The sequence below is a fragment of the Tetrao urogallus genome (genome assembly GCF_951394365.1).
Source record: "Tetrao urogallus genome assembly, chromosome: 5".
NCBI lineage: Eukaryota > Metazoa > Chordata > Aves > Galliformes > Phasianidae > Tetrao > Tetrao urogallus.
Genome location: NC_136818.1, coordinates 5759298 through 5779993, shown reverse-complemented (window position 1 = coordinate 5779993; position 20696 = coordinate 5759298). Strand labels below are relative to the sequence as shown.

General features: G+C 40.3%; 1 protein-coding gene across 1 annotated transcript in view; it reads left to right on the top strand.

Moving 5' to 3' along the window:
- ZFYVE9 (zinc finger FYVE-type containing 9) overlaps positions 1 to 20696 on the top strand; it is a gene marked incomplete at both ends in the record, with an annotated part of 34682 nt that overhangs the window by 11279 nt on the left and 2707 nt on the right. Inside the window, 11 exons of the mRNA XM_079535387.1 lie at positions 359 to 535; positions 788 to 957; positions 1693 to 1816; positions 3863 to 3985; positions 4856 to 5011; positions 12771 to 12995; positions 14608 to 14690; positions 15447 to 15551; positions 18130 to 18280; positions 19617 to 19697; positions 20036 to 20198. Of these exons, the coding sequence (XP_079391513.1) occupies positions 359 to 535; positions 788 to 957; positions 1693 to 1816; positions 3863 to 3985; positions 4856 to 5011; positions 12771 to 12995; positions 14608 to 14690; positions 15447 to 15551; positions 18130 to 18280; positions 19617 to 19697; positions 20036 to 20198 (1558 nt within the window). The remainder of the gene's footprint in view (positions 1 to 358; positions 536 to 787; positions 958 to 1692; positions 1817 to 3862; positions 3986 to 4855; positions 5012 to 12770; positions 12996 to 14607; positions 14691 to 15446; positions 15552 to 18129; positions 18281 to 19616; positions 19698 to 20035; positions 20199 to 20696) is intronic.

Sequence of the window (20696 nt, the reverse complement as noted above, 5' to 3'; positions counted from 1 at the left end):
ACTGAAGTCTAATGAAATACTGTGTGACAAAGATATATATGTGATATATAAATATATATTCAGAAATGCTTAGTTCTTCACGCCTTGTTCTGCATCAGTCAGTTCAAGTGTACTGTTAAAGTTTTCAGAAGATATTTCTGTACAAACTGATGTTGTCATTGCATAGGATCAGTCACCTTTCTCCTAATGCTGTGTGTTTCACTGTTAAATTACAGTCTCTTCAGCTTTTAAATGAACAGAGATTGTCTTTCTAAGGTGTCAAGAGTCCAGAGCTACAGCAGCTGAGAACTTAACACAGCGTTTTTGGAGTATTAGGTACTTTCCTCTGCTCATGTTTCTTGTTCTTTGTTTGCTTTAGCTCAAGCCTGGGAGAACATGATGAGTGCCCCGAGCCAGAGTCCTAACCCTAACAATCCTGCTGAATACTGTTCTACTATCCCTCCTTTGCAGCAGGCTCAGGCGTCGGGCGCCCTGAGCTCTCCACCTCCCACTGTCATGGTACCTGTGGGAGTTCTAAAGCATCCTGGAGCAGAAGGTAAGAGTTAGTTCTGTTGTTTTTCCCTTTCAGTTTAGCAGTACTAAGAAGTTGTTGAGAATATCTGTGCTTCATCTGCTGTGAGTTTTCTAGCTAATGCCAATGTGGCATTCCTGCCCTCTCTAGAGACATAAGGTTTTTAAGGACATGTAAACTACTCTCAGCAGATGAGTGTTTAGTTTATGTGTGATGCTGCCATAGAGAGTCAGAGTTGCTGTGAGATGTTAAATACCTTTTTTTTCCTCTCTCCAGTGGCTCAACCTAGAGAACAAAGACGCGTTTGGTTTGCTGATGGGATATTACCCAATGGAGAAGTTGCTGATGCAGCAAAGCTGACAGTAGCTGGAACAACTTCTACAGGAACCTTAGCAGTATCACACGATCCAACGAAGCCCATAACCAACAATGCTTTATCAGCAGAAGTAAGGAAACATTAGTAACCATTCAAAACACCAGGCTTACTTTGGTCATATGAGTTTGTGATTTCAGGAAGGCTAATGTGGAAAATCTGTTGAGGCTTCTCTCAGCATGTTATTAGCAAGTGTCCTCACTTATTTCCATGTTTGCAGAGTGCTGAAGCAAATGTGTATTTTGGCCTAAAACTGAACTCTTATAAGATAGAACATTTAAAGCATTATTTAAAGCTTATGTGCTAGGTGGCTTCCAAGGCTTGAGCTGTGCAGGCTGTGTGTGGAGCACATTTATGTAATGCATGTTTGAAAAAAGCTGAGTCACTGCCAGTAAGGGTTTGTATTAGATTGTCATAGCACAAAACAGAAAAATGTTTTGCATGAGACTTCTCATAAAGTGATTTATGCATGAAAATGCAGATGGGATCCAACAGTGTTAAATGCAGCACGCTCCATGTGAACAGCATTGCGACTTTTCACCAAGTGCAAATGGCCATGGGTACATTAGCATGTACTTTTACAAAGGAAATTGGTATGTGTGGTGCTGGAGGAGGGAGATGCAGGCTCTTTAATAAAAGTTCACATACAAGAGTTGTCGTCATAATCTATTTTTAAAGAGACAGATTACTTGATGCTTCTGTTCCTGCTGCAGACATAAAGTCCTTCACCTAGATATAGGTAATCTAATTAGGTAGCTCTTAATTCTCTTCTGTAATATTGTCTTTTCTTATTGTTTGCTTCTTATAGACTGATAATGCTTCTGTATTCTCGGGAAGTATAACTCAGGTTGGCAGTCCTGTTGGCAGTGCAATGAATCTAATTCCTGAAGATGGGCTTCCTCCAATTCTTATCTCCACTGGAGTAAAAGGAGGTGAGGGGATAAGCTGGCAGTTAGCTTTTATGCTTAACTGTTGCAATTAACTCAGTTGTTACTACATTTATTTAGAAAAATAAGATGCTATCAATATGGTGAGCATTTGAAGAAATACACAGCAATACACAGTACTTCTGTCTAAATGACGCTCTATATAATCAGTGAATGTACAGATGTTATAGTTATGAGATATACCAGAGAGCTTGGCTATGCAGTTATTATATCAAAACAGAATAGATAAGATGCTTACCCACATCCTGGGCTCACTATGAAACTCCAGAGGAGGGGATCTCCAGAAGAGATCCTTTCCTACTGGCAGTCAGCTGTTAAGTGGGTCTAGGAGAGGTGCAGCCAGGCTCCCCCCTTCCAGCAGCACAGGTGAACTGCCTGCACCTGTGCTCCCATGGCTGACTCAGTGCTCAACCTCAGGTGATCAATCAGAGGTTCAGGCCGTGACTCAGCAGTTCCCACACGCGCTCTTTGTACTATTGATCCCTACTAGCAACCAGAAGAACCCCATCTTGCAATCAAATTATGGTAAGAAGTAAAACACAAAGCAAAAAGAAAATTAGCCCATATTTCTGGTCTCGAGTTCATTTCTTCACTAATCGGGCTGTTGGGAATATTTTGCAGAGATGCATTTTAATTAGCCTTCTGAATATTCATGCTTCCCTTCTCTGTAATTCTCTTGTGACATCTGCTTGTCTGAGGCATCACAGAGCGCTGAATACAATGTCACCATTGCCCATCTTGGCCTGCAGTGACAGTTGTAGTAATTGTGGTATCCCATTCTGAAGCATCCAAATGCAGGAGGATTCAGAAAAACCCATTTTCTAAAGGTTTAAAAAAAATGCATATTTGTTTATCTGACTGTTGCTTTCTGCTAATTCATGATATCCTTTAAAATGTGTTTCTGAGATTAATTTATATTTTAATCTTTGATTTCCTTTTATTTATTTATTTATTTTTTACATTCCTATTAGATATTTTGCTGCTATAGTCATTTCTAATATTAAGCCAGAAGTGACCCATGACTGTAGGATATTGTCAAAACCAGAATGTGAGCGTTTCATTTCAAAACAAATCTGTCCCATCCTATGTTGGCTGTTCAAGTGGGTACTTATTATTCAGTTGCTTCCACAAAGAGGAGTGAAACGACAGTATGGTTTTCAATTTCTGTGAGGATAACCTCATGTAAATGGTATTTTGTATGCTAAGTTGATTTTGTTTCAGATGCTGTTGTGTACAGGATTTATTTTTTTTGCAGTATTTTACTTTCTGTATTCTATTTTTATTTAAAAACATTGCAAAATCATTTTTTCATTATAAAACAAATATTATCTTTCCTGTTAGAATTATCTAGGAAAAAAAAGGTAATACAGTTCTCTGTAACTGCTTTTTGTTGGCTTAAATACAGAGAAGATTAAAATCACATGGATGGGAGATTTTAATTTACTAGTCTTAGCGGTCTAATCAGAGAGAGAAACTACAGGCATCTTTGAAATGTCATGTTGGAATGCGTTTTACAGTGAAGTTAGACCATCTGCAGTCTGTGAAGAACATTGTTTTATATGGTTATATATTGTTGTCTTCCCATTAGGTAATGCTCTGAAAATATAAGTTCTGTGACATAGGGATAGACTGTGTGTTGTGTCTGTAGTCCAGGACTGATGCTCCTGTGCTTTGCTGTGACATAAATAACAATTGCTATCTTCTTTGAGGTATCAGTTGGCACCATGACACATTTGTGCATTTGATTCCCCTTTTCTCCTCCAGTTGATACGAAAAGAAAACAACCCACCAAACCTGATTTAGAAAGCAAACTGTACTTTTCTTAAGGGTGTATGGGGGTGATGCTTGTAAATGTTACTGAATTTGAAAATAGCAGCCTGGAAGACAATCAATCAGATCAGAATACGTAAGAATATGTGATTCTTTAAGTGTCCAAAAAAAAAAAAAGCATCAGGATCAGATTGAAGTGATCATAACCTACTTTATGAGTAAGTGAAGGATTTCACTGTGTGTTCACTTGTTCTTTTATAGATTACGCTGTAGAAGAGAGACCTTCTCAGATCTCTGTCATGCAGCAGCTGGAGGATGGTGGCCCTGACCCTCTTGTGTTTGTTTTAAATGCTAATTTGTTGTCCATGGTAAAAATTGTAAATTGTAAGTCTATTTTGTGGTTATTATTTTTTTTAATTGCTATTAAATAAGGCTTGGTATATGGGAGGATATTTTATATATATTATTGTAGCAACAGCAGCTTTATTATTTGGTGAGATAGTCTCGGTGTGCGCAGAAAACTTTTTACTTAACCACATCAATTAAAATTATATAAGGATTCTGTCTGGTGCTTTAAACATTGATGAAGATTTCTTTTTTCCCCCTGAAAATATGAATTAAATTGATAGAACCATCTCTCTCTGTTCTGTGGTGGCTCCTTTCTGACTTGATAGACAAAATATTATATTACTCAGTCTTCTTAAGTTGTCTATAAATCTTTTAGCATGATGTTAGCAAATGTTTAGTTAACATTACATTTATGTGCTTACATTTAGATGGCAAAATGTTATTCTAGTAACTAATTTTTGATACTTGTGTCATGGTTAATGTTCATATAAAGCAGAACACAGTGATTCAGTGAGGCATCTCAAGAGAGAGATCGCTCTCCGAAACTTGTTTAGCTGTCAGGATCACAATATGCACAGCAAACAGCCTGGCCTTTTCTCAGCTTCCTTTATTGCCATTTGTATCCTGTCCTTGAATTTGGACACAGAAGCTGCTAGAAGTCTGCTCTGGGGTGCTAATCCCAAAAATGTGGCTGGTTCCTTAGTACTCCGGCTGTTCCTTAGTTTCAAACTGCATGTTATTGAGCTGGTTTTGGTATGGATGTGTTTGCTAATTTGTTCCTGTGACAGGCATCACAACCAAGTATGCTGTAAAACTGATGATCAAACAGTCTTTCTGTAGTGAAATTTAGACACATTTTGTGAAATTTTGATTTTCTTTTCTGATGTATTTTTTTCCTTTCTGCAGATGTGAACAGGAAGTGCTGGTGTTTCACCACAAAAGGAATGCATGCAGTGGGACAGTCTGAGATAGTCATTCTCTTGCAGTGTTTGCCTGATGAGAAGTGTTTGCCCAAGGATATCTTTAACCATTTTGTGCAACTTTATCAGGATGCCTTAGCAGGTAGGAATTCCATCTATCTCTTAAAATTGACTTTAATAGACCAGAAACACACATTTCTGTCACTCAGAAAAATGTCTTTTTTTTTTTTACAAAAATCTCATTTTTGTATGAGATAATATGAAAAACAAATAAGGATCAAAGCTGATAGGGTGCTGGTTTATGACTGGTTAGTAGCATCCACTGTAATGTTCATCTTATCAAACAGAAGTGTGAGTGGGGTGCTGGTGACATGGGAACTGCACTGAAGATCATCCAGCTGTCCTGTGGGAGTCAGCATGTGGGAAGTTTGGCCTATGAAGGCTTTACGTAGGGTATTACAGGAATGGAGCAGGAAGACTCTCCCTGTCTCCGTGTTGTTTTTAGCAGCCATTGCTTATTGTCTGCTCTGGCATTTCTGTCAGATCTTGGGTTAAGAACGTGAATAAAGCTAAAACATTCCTTAAATGATTGCTCAGCTTTGTTTAGTGGTAGGTGTAGTAGGATACTCAGCAGGGCTCCTGGGTACACTGATAACATAGCTTCTAACAATTTTCATTTCAGCTTAAAGTCAGAAAGGAAATTTTGAGAATTGTTGTAGATAGAGTATTAAATATCTTAAACCAAATTAAAAGTGTGGTTCCTCTATTTTTATATACGTTTGTACCTTGCAGAAATTTCCCCTGAATTTTGCATTTTTGTATCTCAGTCACAAGGTTGTATGGTGTAAACCCTTACACATTTTATATTTGCTGAGTAAATAGGCTTATGCTCTTGACTGTTGATTGAACCTTATAATTCAAAAACTCTTGCATGGTGAGGAAAAGCTCTTATTTGGTTTCTCTGATGAGAAAATACAGCTAGTTTTCCAGAGGTGAAATTGCATCATATTTAGGTCATACGCTGACAGAACATTTATGAAGGATTCTGTGTGTTAACTGAAGTCCCTGTGCAGTGACAGAATCCAGTGCTTTAACAGAATAATGAAAAAGGTCTTTGTCTCCTGAAATGTCTTTACTCAACGTAGGTCATCTTGTCCAGAGAGGTTACCAGGTTCAGCATGTGCTGTTATTGCATGGCATAATGGATTTAACATACACTGGAAACAAATAACTTTCCAAACCTCACTTCACTGGCAGTGCTTTATCCTCTAATGATGATGTTACTCAGAGGGAGATGGTTAGAAAATGCTCTGTGTGTGTGTGTGTGTGTGTGTGTGTGTGCAAACACACTGGTACGTACACGTGCTACCAGATGTGTATATTGCAGTGATGTTTGTGCAGTTACATTACTGAAATAGATAATTCATAACTCCTACATAACATATTTGAAATTCTTTCTAGTGCTTTCATGGCAATAATTTAATATCCTACAACTGTGGTTGTGTAAAGAGCTGCTTACTATTGTACAATTTTTTCATTAGAAGCCAAACTTCACTGGTTAAGAATTCTACTCTGTGATGTTCTTTTGATAGTGTTTCCTCTGTGTTGTATTTCAGACATGTAGTGGAAATAGGTACACTGAAACTTTCATAGATCATAGCACCTCAGTAAATTCCTGCAGCTCTTTGTAATGCACACTCTCAATCTGCATCCTTTTTTCTTTTCAAGTTGTGTGCAGGAGAGGGAGAAGTATATATTTGCAGCTCTGGTCGTTTTCCACATTAATCCCTTCAGCCTCTTTGATTTCACTTGGGTGGTTGCAATCCCCTGGAAGTGGTTAGCAGTTTGTGTGCTGTTATACATGCATCCATTCTTCCAGCTTTGTTCATTTCAGAGGTATTGCACCTCTCCTAGAGTTTAAATGACAGATGTTCAGAGCAAATGAGAATCTCCAGTGGAAATCGGGAGCTGTTTGAAACCCCACCTCACAGTTTCATTTTTCGTGATATAAAAAGTTTGTTTAAATGTATTTTGCTGTGAGGAAACTGAAATAAACTCTGGTGTTTTTTATTCCTCTTCTCTAGTAAATGTTTTAAAACGGTCATAAAGTAAAAAGGCACAGTGAGTAATTTTTAATGGAACAGAAACAAGAATTGCATACAGTGATAATGATTTTGTTTTGGAAATGGTTGGGTTTTGCTGCTGGTTTTGTTTTGAACCAAAACATACAGCATTTTTCACCTTGATTATTTAATTAAAGCATATCTCTGTAGTGATTTTTTTTTTTTTCCCAGGAGTCACATTTATTTACTAGCTCAGTTTTTTTTTTCCTCAACTCCTCAATTTTGAGTTCTGCATTCAAACACAGAAGCTCGAACTTGTCTCAAATCCCCTCTGAGATGTTTTTGCTGTCCTCAGAGGTTGGTTGGTTTCTTCAGGCCAAGTTCTGTGCTCTGCATGCTCAGCCAAATGCAGAACATGGATTTAGCAATAGCTGCAGCAGAGCCCAGCCCTTCCACCTACTGGCAGGAGCATTTGGTGCGTGTGCTTAATGCTTCATGGTTCGTCCTTCTGCTTCAACTCTCTTTTCAGTGTGGAGAAGATGTCAGTCTGGTGCTCTGAACATTAACTAGAGGAAATGCTCAACCACCAACTTTAGTGTCAGGACTTCATAATTGTAAAGCAGTTGAGGTACTTTGAAGTTAAGATGGTATTTTTCCCTTTGGGTTGTATGTATGTGAGGTAAAAATTCTACATTTGTTAATTAAGACAAGTATTAACTGCTGTTGTTTCCCTTGTTTTACTTTCCCTTTGGCCCTTCAAAAGCTTCCTGCTCCCCGTCAAGCTCCCTGCTGTGTTGCCTTTCTTGTTTTGAAATTGAAAGCTAATGATTTCTGTTGTAGTTGGAGAATTACTATTGCAGTAGAAATGCCTTGATTATCTTTGTTGGCGATTAGCCTGCGAGGAGGTCTGGTGAATGGAAAAATGAGAACTTCTGTTCCTCTGGAAGGGTACTTTGAAGCAGTTAATACAGAGCTGCCAGATCTACCCTGAGCATGTGAACTCTGGTGGGAAACGATGAATGCTACTGTTACTTTTGTAATGAGAGGGCAAATATGGTAACTGCTTGGAAGGACTTCTGGATGTTCTATCCCAAGCACGGTTTTATGTATTTTTTTACTTAGCCTGGTTTTATTTAAGTAAGCTGGTAGCTCAAACATAAGATCCGCAGAGAAGTCCATGGGTACTCTGAGCAGAGAGCAGCTTAACTGTTGTGCTCTGCAAGTGTAGTATGAAAACTGGATACAAAATAGAGCATGGGGAGAGAGTGATTGGAAGACTGCTGCATCTTGATCTGAGGAAGGTTTGAATGCTGATAACCACTGCTCACAATGATAGTAAGTGAGATTTTACACCTGTTGCCAATATGAATAAGTTCTTTCCAAATTACATGCTGATATTTTTCAATGCAAAGATGCTCAGTATGATCAGAACTCTGATTTTTCTTTTCAGTAATGGCATCTGTTACAGTTGTGTTGTGTGATTAAGTTAAATCCACAGTCCTGTCTCTTTGTGGACCTTTTTGTTAACACTGACTGGGTTTGTGTTGGTTTATGTGCTCATTTGCTCTTGAAAATCTGTCTGGCAAAATTGATCCCAAGTGAGTCTTGCTTTGTATTTCTTGCTGCTGGAATAGGATGTTTGAATTTTCAGGACATTGGCATGGTGTTAGACACTTGGCAGATCTTGGCTGTTACTGGTGATGGTGGAATGAGGTCAGATGGGTGCAGCCTTCTCTCTTCCAAATGTGCTTCCCCTGAGATTAGATGTTAGTACTGAACAACACGGAGTATATGTCAGGAATTTAACATCAACCGTTTTTGGTAAAAGTACTGAGGTGACTCCATCATACGCTGAGTGCAATAAAGAAACACAGGAATACTTTCTTCTTTACCTTTTCTGGTATAAACCATTTTATTTGAACCCAGAAGGGATTGTCAAGCTGATACGCAGAGTTCATCAGAGGAAGGTGCTTAAGCAAAGAATTCAGGACACAGTGTGGATTGTTACTGAAGGTAAAGCCACATCAAACAAGCTTGTATGTTTTAAAGGAATTTGTAGAGCTGCTTAGGATTAAGGATATATAAAGAGTAACCCAGTATAGCTGGGAAAAGAATAAATACCTCCTGCAGAGCTGCTTTAGGTGCATTGTGCAGATTTATGGCACTTCCTAAATAATATTAATTGTCTGATGTAATGTCCTGGAATTTAACATAAGAAAAGGCACCTTTCTCTTCACTTTCTGTTCACAGTTACTTCTTTAGAAAGGAAGTTGTGATATTTTGTAAATTAAATGTGTTTTTGAGAAAGGTAGCTTTTTCTGAGGATTCTTCTGACAGCTACGCTTTCTGTACAAGCTTCTGAAATACAGTTCTGTGCTCCTTATGTGCAACGGTGCAGTGGGCTGGTTTGACCTTGTCACACTGGTAATAGCTCCCCTTTATTTAAGGTAGCAGTGTGACAGGTTTAAGTGCTTTGTATCCACATAAATAAAAAGTGAATGGGAATTTACTGAGAAATGTAAGTATATATTAACTTATCAGCGGGGCCTTGACTTGGAACTGCCTTCAGAGACGTGACAGGAAAGGCAGACAGCCCCCAGACAGGGTAGAAATATTTGTAGAAGCCCAGAGTGGCTTTTTCATTTGGATTTGCTGGGTGAAAAGGGCACTTCCTTGATTCTTCCCTCAAAGCAAGCTGTTGCATGTTCTCATAAATGATGAGTTGCAGCACAACTGCCTAATCACAATAGTTTGTCCTCTTAGTTGTAACATCCTGAAGCTTACGCTGTGAGACACTTGTATCTGTAGGAATAGCGAGGAGTGCTGTGTTTGTGGTAGCAAAGTGCTGAGCGGCAGAGAGTCAGATTTCATCCTGAGGGCTTTTTCATATTGCTGTTAGCTGAAAAACTTGTTGTTAAGGATGTATTGAAACGCCATCTCCTGAAACAGGAAAAAAAGTAGTCATGTTCTGCTGCAGCACTTGGCATCAGTCACAACTACAAGTGTCTGATTGCTTTGTCATCCCTGTGGGCAGTGTCTCGCATCATGAAGTCTGTGGTATTCTCATGGAATCACAGAATGGTTTGGGTGGGACCTTAAAGCCCAGCCAGTTCCAACCTCCTGCCACAAGCAGGACTGCACCACAGCAGAGCAGGCTGCCCACAGCCCCATCCAACCTGGCCTTGTACACCTCCACGGATGGGGCACCCGCAGTTTCTCTGGGCAGTCCATGCCAGTGCCTGCCTGCACTTTGAATAAAGAATTCCCTCCTAGCATCTAACCTGAATCTTTTCTTTTTTGGTTTAAACCCATTCCCTCTTGTTCTATTGCTGTCATTTTGAAGGGCTGTCTCTGTCCTATTCGTAAGTTCCTTTTATGTACTGATTATTCTGGTCATGTTGTCTGGAACCAAGAACCTCATCAACTAATTTTACTATGAGGTCTATAGCTTCTGTTTTGATAAGAACATATGGGAAGGGAAAAAAGGAAATATAAATGAAGAGGAAATTACTGAGGGTAGGTGGGAACTGCAAAAGCAAATGAATTGAGATAGAAAGGTTCTGAAATAGCTTCTGGCACAGAGAAAATCTTTTCGTGAACATGAGTTGATACATTAGGTTGCACTTGTACCAACTGCAGCATCTTTCTAGTATTAGCAGTGTAGTCACTGCGCAGGCTGCAGTGTCACAGCACAAGCTGACATAAATGCATTTGCAGATGGGCAGGGGCAGTGCTTTCAGAAGCTGGCAACATTTGATGTAGCTTTATTAATCATGTTAATTTTTCAGATTAGTGACTGACTGCTTTACATCAACTATGCTCAGCTGAGCGTTACGGAAGTTGTAATCACTGTCAGAGTTTTGGAATTTGGAATCCATTTGGTGGTGTCAGCTCTGGCTTGCGTGTATCCATAAAATTAAAAATCAGCTACTCAGGATAGCAGCAAGCTGTGAATGAGCCTGACCCTGGCAAAGAGGTGCCTGTGCTGCTGAAGCCTGATGGCCTTTAACAGAGAACTTGAGAGCTTAGTTTGTGCAGCACCTTATGGGCAGAGCAAAAAAAACTAGCACAAAAACCAACCCAAATACAAATCCAGTAAGGTTACCCAAGTTTGAATAGCGGGGACACCTGTGAGTGTGTTTGCTAATTGGAGTGTAGAATAAGTCGTTTGTTTAGTGATCTACCAGTAGCTGTGCTTGATGCAGGAGATCCCTGCGTGAGTCACGTGAAGGAAAAGAAATCCCAGTGGTGATCATGTTCTGGAGGGCTGCACAGTAGCATGGCCCATATCTCTGGAGTGAGAGCAGGAATTAGCTGTACTATTCTCATGCCAGAGCTGTGAGTTGGGACTTTAGTGGTGGATCAGAGTAAGGCTCAGGCTTGGAAGGACTCATTGGTTAAGCTTTCCTTTGCTGGCCTAAACTGTGCCTGGTGTGTTTATTTCATTGCATTTATACATGTCAGTGTGTTATTTTTTGGCTGTTCTGAGTTACAGAATTTGAGAAGGCTTAACTTAATCATCATTTTGTCTTCTGAGAATGCCATAGTTGCATTTCTGTGACCTGTGTTTTTGCTCAGGGTGCAGCATTTGTGTGTCTGTCTCAGCATGTCTGAGAGGGAGAAATTGCACAGCAGATGTGCATGTTGAAGAAGCAGGACAGCACTTCTTCCTTCTCTGCCTTAAGTTCAAATAGAGATGCTTCATTATGAAGTAAGGGAGGAAGGAGCAGAACCTCCTGGCTAGCAGTCCCTCTGCCTACGGCATGGGCAGCCGAGGGTTTCAGAGGCCCACAGGTCTGCATGGCAGCTTCAGACCCACACGGTTAGGAGTAGTGTGATCAAATGATCAACCACACCACTCTCCCTCAGCTTACTTTTGTTTTTCTTTGAGAGCAAATCAGCACTATTGATGTTCACATCTTCCTATGGAGAATTGCGATCAGCTCTTCTGGTTGTTTGCATGCTGCTGTTGGAATTACACTGTGGTTCTTTGCCATGATGTTAAACACTGCATTGGATGCTATAATAACGTAATGAACTTTCAGATTAATTCAGTCATTCCAGCATAAACATTTCTGGAATTTAAGAGCATCAAAGAAGAAAAATTGGAGTGAAAATTAGTGGTTCTTCTCCCCTGTGCTTGTCTCAGTTGCATTTTACATAAAATGCACTAATTAAATAAATACTCTTATGTGCAATTCTTGAAATGACCCAGATCTTCAGTATGACAGAGACAGACTCTAGTGGTTTGCCTAAATGAAAGGACAGCCCTGTGGGCATTCAGCATCTCGCTAGGTGTGCACTTCCTCTCATCTCAGCTGGCTCTGAAAATTTGGTTCAGTCATCAGCAGCTTCTGCAGTGGAAATCTCTTGAGTGCCTGGGAGGCACCAAACACAGGCTTTCACTGAGCACTTTTGTAGTGCCAGCAGAAAGGTGCAGGCAGCAATACTGTCCTGAACTACCCTTCTTCTCCTCAACTGTCGTTGGGATATATCATCCCCTCTGTTTCACCTCTTTGGCTAGTTGAAACAGGCAGATGACTGAAATGGTCAAGGCAGTTCACCATTCTTTCCCCACCTTGCACCCCTTTTTTTTTTTTTTTTTTTTTAAAGCTGATTTTAATCCTCTGAGTCATTTTTCATGAAGATTTTGCTGAATCATACCAACCTCAGTTGGTTACAAAACAGAATGTATGCTCCTTTCTAAAATAAAATATGTGTCAAGATATTGCTGTTTTCCTTGGAAAACTGGTAGGCATTGTATATATTTGAGAAGAACTCTTTAAATTCTTGATACAGCTCTCAATCTAGTGACTTAATGAGCATTTTTATTCATAGGTAATGTTGTTGGCAACCTGGGACATTCCTTTTTCAGCCAGAGCTTTCTGGGAAGCAAAGAACACGGAGGGTTCTTGTACGTTGCAGCTACGTATCAGTCCCTGCAGGACCTGGTGCTCCCAACCCCACCCTACTTGTTTGGCATCCTCATTCAGAAATGGGAGACGCCCTGGGCTAAAGTGTTCCCCATTCGGCTGATGCTGAGACTCGGAGCTGAATACAGATGTAAGTAATGTGTGTTCTTTTAGCTGCAATTATTCCTGCAGGATAATGTATTCTGTTTAGAGCGCGCACACCCAGTCCTGAATTGCTACCTGCCAAAGCAGTGTGAGCTTCAGCAGGCAGGTAAGAATTATTGTCACTGGTGTTCCATGCCCACATTGCATCCAGGTAACAGCACAACAGCCCTGGGGTCTTTTTATGACCTACAGCCTTTTTAAAACTATAATGGTTGAGCTTTTATGGAGACATATCTAATTCTGAGCCACTATCTGTCGTTCACTCGGTGACCTGAAAGGGAGCAGTGTGCAGAACAAGTCTGAGTTAGCTGGTGTAGTTATGTCAGAGGCACTCATTTGTCCTGTTCAGTTCTTTTCAAGCTGAAAAGGAAGAGCATTTGCCTTTAGTTTTGTAAAAACACAAACAAACTGTGCTCGTTATCCAGCGAATATATGCACAGTGGCAAGTGATGTGGCAGCTTGTTAGGAAAATTCTGTTGCAACCAATAAAAAGCTGGAGAGAACGTTTCAGCTAAACAAAGTCTTAGCAACTAGAATGGAATAAGACAAAAAGACATTGATGATTGCTGGAGACTGCTGGAAGTCTGTCCACCATGGCAGGCCAGAAGTTTGCGGTCTTGATTGTCTGCTGCTGTGATTGGCACGACTCCCCTTCTTGTTGCATCAGGACTCTGTGCTTGAGTAGGTCAGTTGTGCAGTGCTTGTGCAGGAGCTGTGGTACTTTCTAGATGCCTCACCAGTGTACAAAAACTGTAGTTTATAAGGAAATGGTGATGTTTTTATTCAAACCTGTAGAGCGTTTTGCAGCTCCTTGTGACTGCAGTGGAAGCTATGAAGATGTGTGGCACTTTGGAAAATCAGGGTGAGTGGTTGCTTGAGGACAGTTTAGGAAGCTTCCTTCACATTTGTGTTTAGCAAACACTGACAATTACATATGACTGCATGAGTCATGTTTCAAGCTCAGTTATCACTTCTGCTGCAACGTAATGTGATGGAGCCAGATCCATACACTGCACATTGAATTGCATCATAGATGTTGTACAAGCATGGCTAAGTCAGCTAAGGAATGCAGATATTTCACATTGTTGTCATACTGTAAATATCCTTTTCATTCTTTCTGACATGCTTCTGTGGAGAATTTGACACATTTTAATGGGATTATGAAAACAGAAAATAATCTCAGTGTTGTCTGTTGAGTGTCACATATGTCAGCAACAAGCTAAAGGCTTAGGGTGCTGTAGTGAAAACAGGATGGCCATGAAAAAGGGAGAAGCCATTTCCAGTAAGTATGTTGAAAAAAACATTTAGGCTATCTTTGCAGTCAGTGTTGAGACCAAGTTCAGGGTTGCAGTGTGGCACTTGGTAGTGGTCCATGAGATTGTTCTTCCTACTTAGAGTGTGGTGGGCAAAGAGCCGTGAGATGTCAGGTGTGTTAAAGGATTGTACCCTTCTTCTCTTTGCTCTTTAAACCCTGGTCTTCTTTCCAGTCTTTTCTTTTGCTGCTGGTTACCACATTCAACTGAGGCGATTGTATTTAAGTCTGTTTTTTCAGAATCTCAGTATGTGAATTGAATTTGACTTTTTCTGTTTTATCCTAGTTTATCCATGCCCACTTTTTAGTGTCAGATTTCGTAAACCTCTGTTTGGAGAGACTGGACACACCATTATGAACCTCCTTGCAGTAAGTGCTGAGGCTGTTTCCTTGTTCCATTGATAAGCATCAATCAGTGGGAGAAGAACTGGGCCCCTGCTGCACGTAGTAGTTTGCGTGCCTACATGTCAGAAGGGAACAGTGGGCATTTGAGTGAATTGCCTGCCACTACTGGTGTTGGGTGTTAGCTTGTGACAGCATGTGGGCTGTAGAGGTTCCCATAACAGCACCTCCCATACAAGCACCTCCACCTTGGCCAATGGAGGATGTTTGGGTCTGGCAGTAAGTGCAGCAGTTCTTGGATCTTGGATCACTTCCTAGCAGTGCTGGCTTGTCACAGTGTTTATCTGCAGTGCTCTGGTTATAGGGGACTTCAACTGAAATGAACTTGCTGGCTTTTCCAACATTGTTGATGTGTTCAATATCAAAAATTCTTTAACGTGTGACTTCATGTCATTGCTAGATAAGCTAATTATCCAGGAATGTGATAGAACACAGAGAACAAATTTTCTTATATACAGTGATGGCATTCAAGGCTGGAGAATATTAATTCTGATGTAAGAAAATGAGTGGAATAACAGTGACTAACAGGCACGATGAGGATTTTTCATTTGTGTATTTTCATTATGTAGGTTACAAGCTGTGATGTTTCCCTCCCTGCTTTTCATGTTACTGATTACAGTTATATTAATGAGGTAGCTGATTGGTCACTAAGGTAGTTAAAAAACCTGCTATGTTAATGACGATTACCACACATAACTTCTAAAAACTTGTTTTGATTACCAGGATTTCAGAAATTACCAGTACACGCTGCCGGTGGTCCAAGGCTTAGTGGTTGATATGGAAGTCAGAAAAACCAGCATCAAAATTCCCAGCAACAGATATAATGAGGTAATGCTTAAAAGAAATAGATTTGTTTGCAGTTTCTTTGTGATTGGAAGACTTGGGGTCTAAAGGAGTTTTATTCTTATCACTGTCACTAAGGAAAACAGCCTCAAAATCAGTCCATAAATTCATGATGAGTGCATATTTTAAGAGCGAGTGATGATGGCTCCACAGGAAGAATGCAGTTCCATTTAGTGTTAATAAAACAGGAAAGGCTATTTCTTCAGGTTTTTAATTTCAGTTTTAAGTACTATAAATAATAGAAAGTATTAGAGGATTGCAAATACCTTTTGGCTTGAGCTTTACTTGAGGTAAGTTGACAAACTTCACACTTGAAGTGAACTAGGAGATAAAAGTGCATTTGCTTTCCACATCTATGCTGTACATGTATACTTGCAGCATGTATTAGTTGGATTGCTGAGTATGTAAGACCTCTGCATCTCAATTTTATACTTGATGTCTGGTGTGAGAAAATCAGTGTCTTCAAGATGTAGCAGTGCTGCGAAAGCTGAGGGACAGGATATTTGAACAGCAGTGAAGGAGGTGATACATTTTGTGGTCTGCATGGACAGCAGTTGGTAAACTTGCTATTTTGAAACCAGTCAGCAGCTGGGAGAAGAGCAAACCTCCTGAGCAAAGCAGTGTTTTTAAAAGGTCTTGCAGAATCAGAGCAGAATACAGCTTTATCTTGTGAGGGAATTGTTCTGCTGGAAGCATTTAAGTGAAATAATAGCAGGATTGAGGAAATTAAAAAAAAAAAAAAAGGAAAAGCAGTTTTTATGTGAAGTTTGAAAAGAAGAAACTGATGAAGCTGAAGAAGATAAAGGATGTGTTTAAAAGATAAATTGGTTCTTGGTGCTGTTGTGAGAAAATGGAAAAGGTCAGTAAAGTCTGCACACATGAAATGCAGATCAGCACACTGGAGGCAGTTCTGTAGCAGCTGTGCCTGATGTTTGCAGGTGTGCTGGACAGGTCTGTATTGCATGTTGCACTCAGCTGGACCCAGAGAAAAATTCCTATGTTGTACAGCATGGCAAAAGCTCTGCATTGTGCTCAGATTCTCTTTGCAGTGTAAAGTAAAGATGTGGCTTTTTAAAGGGAGAAAGTGTTATTTATTTAACATCGTTGCCTGCACCTCAGCTGAAAGGTTGAATTAGTGGAGATTTTTCATCCAAGCATACTTTGAATTAAGATGAATTAAGCCACAAGACTTTCACTTTTTTCCCTGTGAAGAGCAGTATTTCTTTAGTGTCACTCAAACTGTCTTGGAAATGAAGAACTCATCCTTCATGCATGGATTAAATGTGGAAAATTCAGGCTCTAATTAACAAATTAAATATTCATATATATTTCTGTATTAAATTTATAGTTTTCCTTCAAGATGATTTTACTTTTCTACAGTTGCAGTGATACTCAGTTACAAGTGTAAGACTATTCAGTTCCTCAAGGAAGCTGTCACTGGTACTGAGTTGCCTTGTTACAAGATACAGCGGCCGTTCCTGCTGTTTCTTCTCATGCTGAAGGCAACTACAGGGCTCCATAGAGGTGCCTGTTGTTGAGCTAAATTCTTATTTCTGGAGCATGACATGATAAATAGATAATGAAATACACTGTTGTCTGATGCAAAATCTTAATTAAGTTTCCTCCCTAAACATTACACCTGTGCACATTTGTCAACAGTGAGCATCAGCTAATGTTCCTGACGCTCTAATTAAGGTATTATGTTAGACTGAGGAAGATAAATACGATGTGCAGGGCATACTTGCTTATCAGGTACAGGAGGCGGAGGATTGGAGTGTGAGCACTCTTAGGAGATGTCAGCATTTTCCTTCTCTCCAAGGTTTGTGCTGGGGGAGATGTAATTTAATCACTCTTGAACCTCTTTCCCCCCTTTTCTTCTTTAAATCAAATACATAATTTTTAGTTTTGAAAAATTCCAGAGATAAATCTCATCATCTAAGATAACACGAAGAGGAGAAAATGAAAGAAGGAGTACAATTTATAATAATATTTTGCAGAGAATTAAAATGATTTCTGGATGTCATTTGATTCGGATCTCTTTGAAAAGTCTTTGAAGGAGAAAAACCAATCCCAATTTCACCAATTTGTGCTGGTGAAGCACAGAGGCACCAAAGCTGCGGTGTCTGCTCATGGCAGAACCAGGAGTAAATGCCACGAGTCACAGTGCCATTCTTGCACTGTTTCAATTCATGGCTGATGTCATCATTAGTTCTAGCAGTGTAAACTAAGCAGATATTTCCTCCCAGTGTTTTTCTAATATTTTTTCCTTTGGATGTTTTATAAAACAGCTGGAGAAAGCAGCTTTTGCAGGCTACTTTGTAGGTCAGCTATCCTTCTTACCAGTTATCTTAATTACTTGAAAGGTGACACTAAAGCATCTAGGTGAAATAAGGCCTGAACCATCTTTTCAAGTGCAGGTGATGGTTCTGAGTATTGAAGTCTGTCTGACACGGGACTGCAAGCACTCTTAATTTTTGCTGTCTGAATGAACTGTTCCAAGAACAACCTTTATAAGGTATTCCTTGACAAATGGTAAGAATGGTATAAACCTTTTTGTTTGCAGATGATGAAAGCCATGAACAAATCCAACGAGCATGTTCTAGCAGGGGGAGCTTGCTTCAATGAGAAAGCAGACTCGCATCTGGTGTGTGTTCAGAATGATGATGGGAACTACCAGACTCAGGCCATCAGCATCCATAATCAGCTGAGGAAGGGTGAGAACGGGGCTCGTCTGGAGGCCGCTGGCTCACGGTGCTCTGCATGACCTCTGTTTTGCTGTTGATCTCGCAGTGATGCGGCGCGCTGTGTGGGGAATCTGTCAAGATTGCACTTGTCTGTATTTCACTGTTTGTGCTCTAGTTCAGAGAAAACCATTCTGACTTGTTGGGCTTCCTGAATGGGCAGCTCTGTGAGTTAGGTTTGAACACAGAACAGCATGCTCTGTCTGCCTTTACCCCTCAGTGTTTCATTCCCCTTGCAGAACGCAAAATCCCAGACATCCAGAGGCACACTGCTGTTTGTGTCCCGTGTACAGGCCTCATCACACTTCCTAGGTCAGTAGTGCATTCTGAATTTGTCTGCGAGGCATTCTGGCAGCTTCATAGACCAAGCAGACACAAAATTAAGCATATTACAGCTTGCTGCCTTGTAAATATGGTAATACTGTTTGCACAGTACAGCCTGGGACATACACACTTCCAGAAGTCACAGTGCTCTGACTGCCTTACACAACTTCTGTACATGAATAATGACAGCAGGCTTTGGCATTATTGGAGACAGAGGTGGGAGTGTGGTTGCCTGTGCTTGTCCTGGAGGCTGTGTGAAAGGAGGACGATTAGGTTTAGTGGGACGCAGGAGATGTGAACAGAAATAAGCAACAGCAGCGGTGTTTAAATAATGTAACTTCAAAAATGTGTTCACCTCATTTCCAGGCTTTACCTGGCACAGATATTTACACTGTCTCCAAACGAGAAGCAAGATACAGGCCAACTTTTGTTTGGCAACTATCCCTATATGCAGTGAGTGTAGTGATGTGGGATGTCACTTCAGGACTGCTGGTTTTATCTGAGTGTGGTTTGTTTTACACACGGCATGAACAGAGGGACTTCCAGCAAGCTATTTTGTGATGCTTGGTGGTCATTTAAGAGAATTTAAATCAGCTGGCTGACTTTCCACTTGTCGGTGTTACAGTGTGGGCCATAGGCAGCTCACACACAGTCTTGTGCTGGCTGCATGGGAACTTTCAGAATGATGTAATTGGTTACCCTAAATTAACAATCCTGAAACTTAAAGGTCTTAGTGGAGAGAGTGATGAAATACAAGCATTTAGGCTGACAAAATTGCTGTCCAGTTCAGAAGATAACTGGATGATTTTCCATTCAATGTCCAAGCATGTAAGATGCATTAAAGTCACTATAATTCTGAGCACAACACTTGTTCTGATTTAGATTAATCACCTCTTTGGATGATAGAGCTGTTCTGCCTGATTCTTGTGTGAGGCATTGTTTTGATGAAAGCCCCACTAAATCACTCTTGTTGTTGTTGTTGCAGTGACTGGTGCCAGCTTCTTTGTGTTCAGTGGAGCTTTAAAATCCTCTTCAGGTTACCTTGCCAAATCCAGTATAGTAGAAGGTAAGAACTGAACTGCTTGCTTAAAATGCACTGCTTCCCCCTTAGCACTGCCCAGCTAAGCCCTCAGCATTTGAAAGAAGCTGCTGGTTTAGCTTCATCATACTTTTTGGCAAAAAAAGCCACCATCGTTTCCTTTAATGAGGGGCACGTGTGATCGTTGTGTTTCCTAGTCAGTGTTCCCTCTTTTAGGGATCAGAGAGTTCAGGAATGGCCTTGTGTATTGTCAAAATGGATTTTGAATATTTCTGTTGCTCACAGGAAGAAGGATGTTTTTCTTTTTTTATAGGGTCTGCTCATTGTGACTTGTCTTGGCTTATGAGGATTTCTTGGTTCCCTAGATGGAATAATGGTCCAGATAACTGCTGAGAACATGGACTCTCTGAGGCAGGCCTTGAGAGAGATGAAAGACTTTACCATCACTTGTGGCAAAGTAGATGCTGAAGATCCTCAGGAACACGTTCACATTCAGTGGGTAGAAGATGATAAAAACTTCAGTAAAGGGTAAGCAAGACATTTTTGACTGAATTTGTTAAAAACTGTAATGGATTTTATAAGGTGGAAGGACCACCGAGTCAGTACAAATTACAAGCTTACACTCTATTTTGAGTGATAAGATGCAATTAAATGTAATGAAAGTGGAGCTGAGACACCAGAGCTCTGGGACATCAATTAAAGTTGTCAGTGCTATGGATTATTTTGCCATTGCTAATAACCAGTTACTGGAATGTCCCTCCAGCAATCCATGCTGAACCCTGCATATTACGGCCACTTCACACTCTTGTTGCTTTGTGTGCATTAAGTAGTGCTGGAAGAAATATTGCTGAACAGCAGCAGTGTATGTTGTACTCAGATAGTTAAGCCAAAAGAAAAGCATACATGGCAGTTTAAGTACTTAGGGGGAGAAAAATGCTGTAATAATGGGACAGGCTTGTAAGGAATCAGCATCTACAAGGGTGGCGTTTCTGTGTGAACAGACACTGCGTCAGTCTCAAGTTCTGT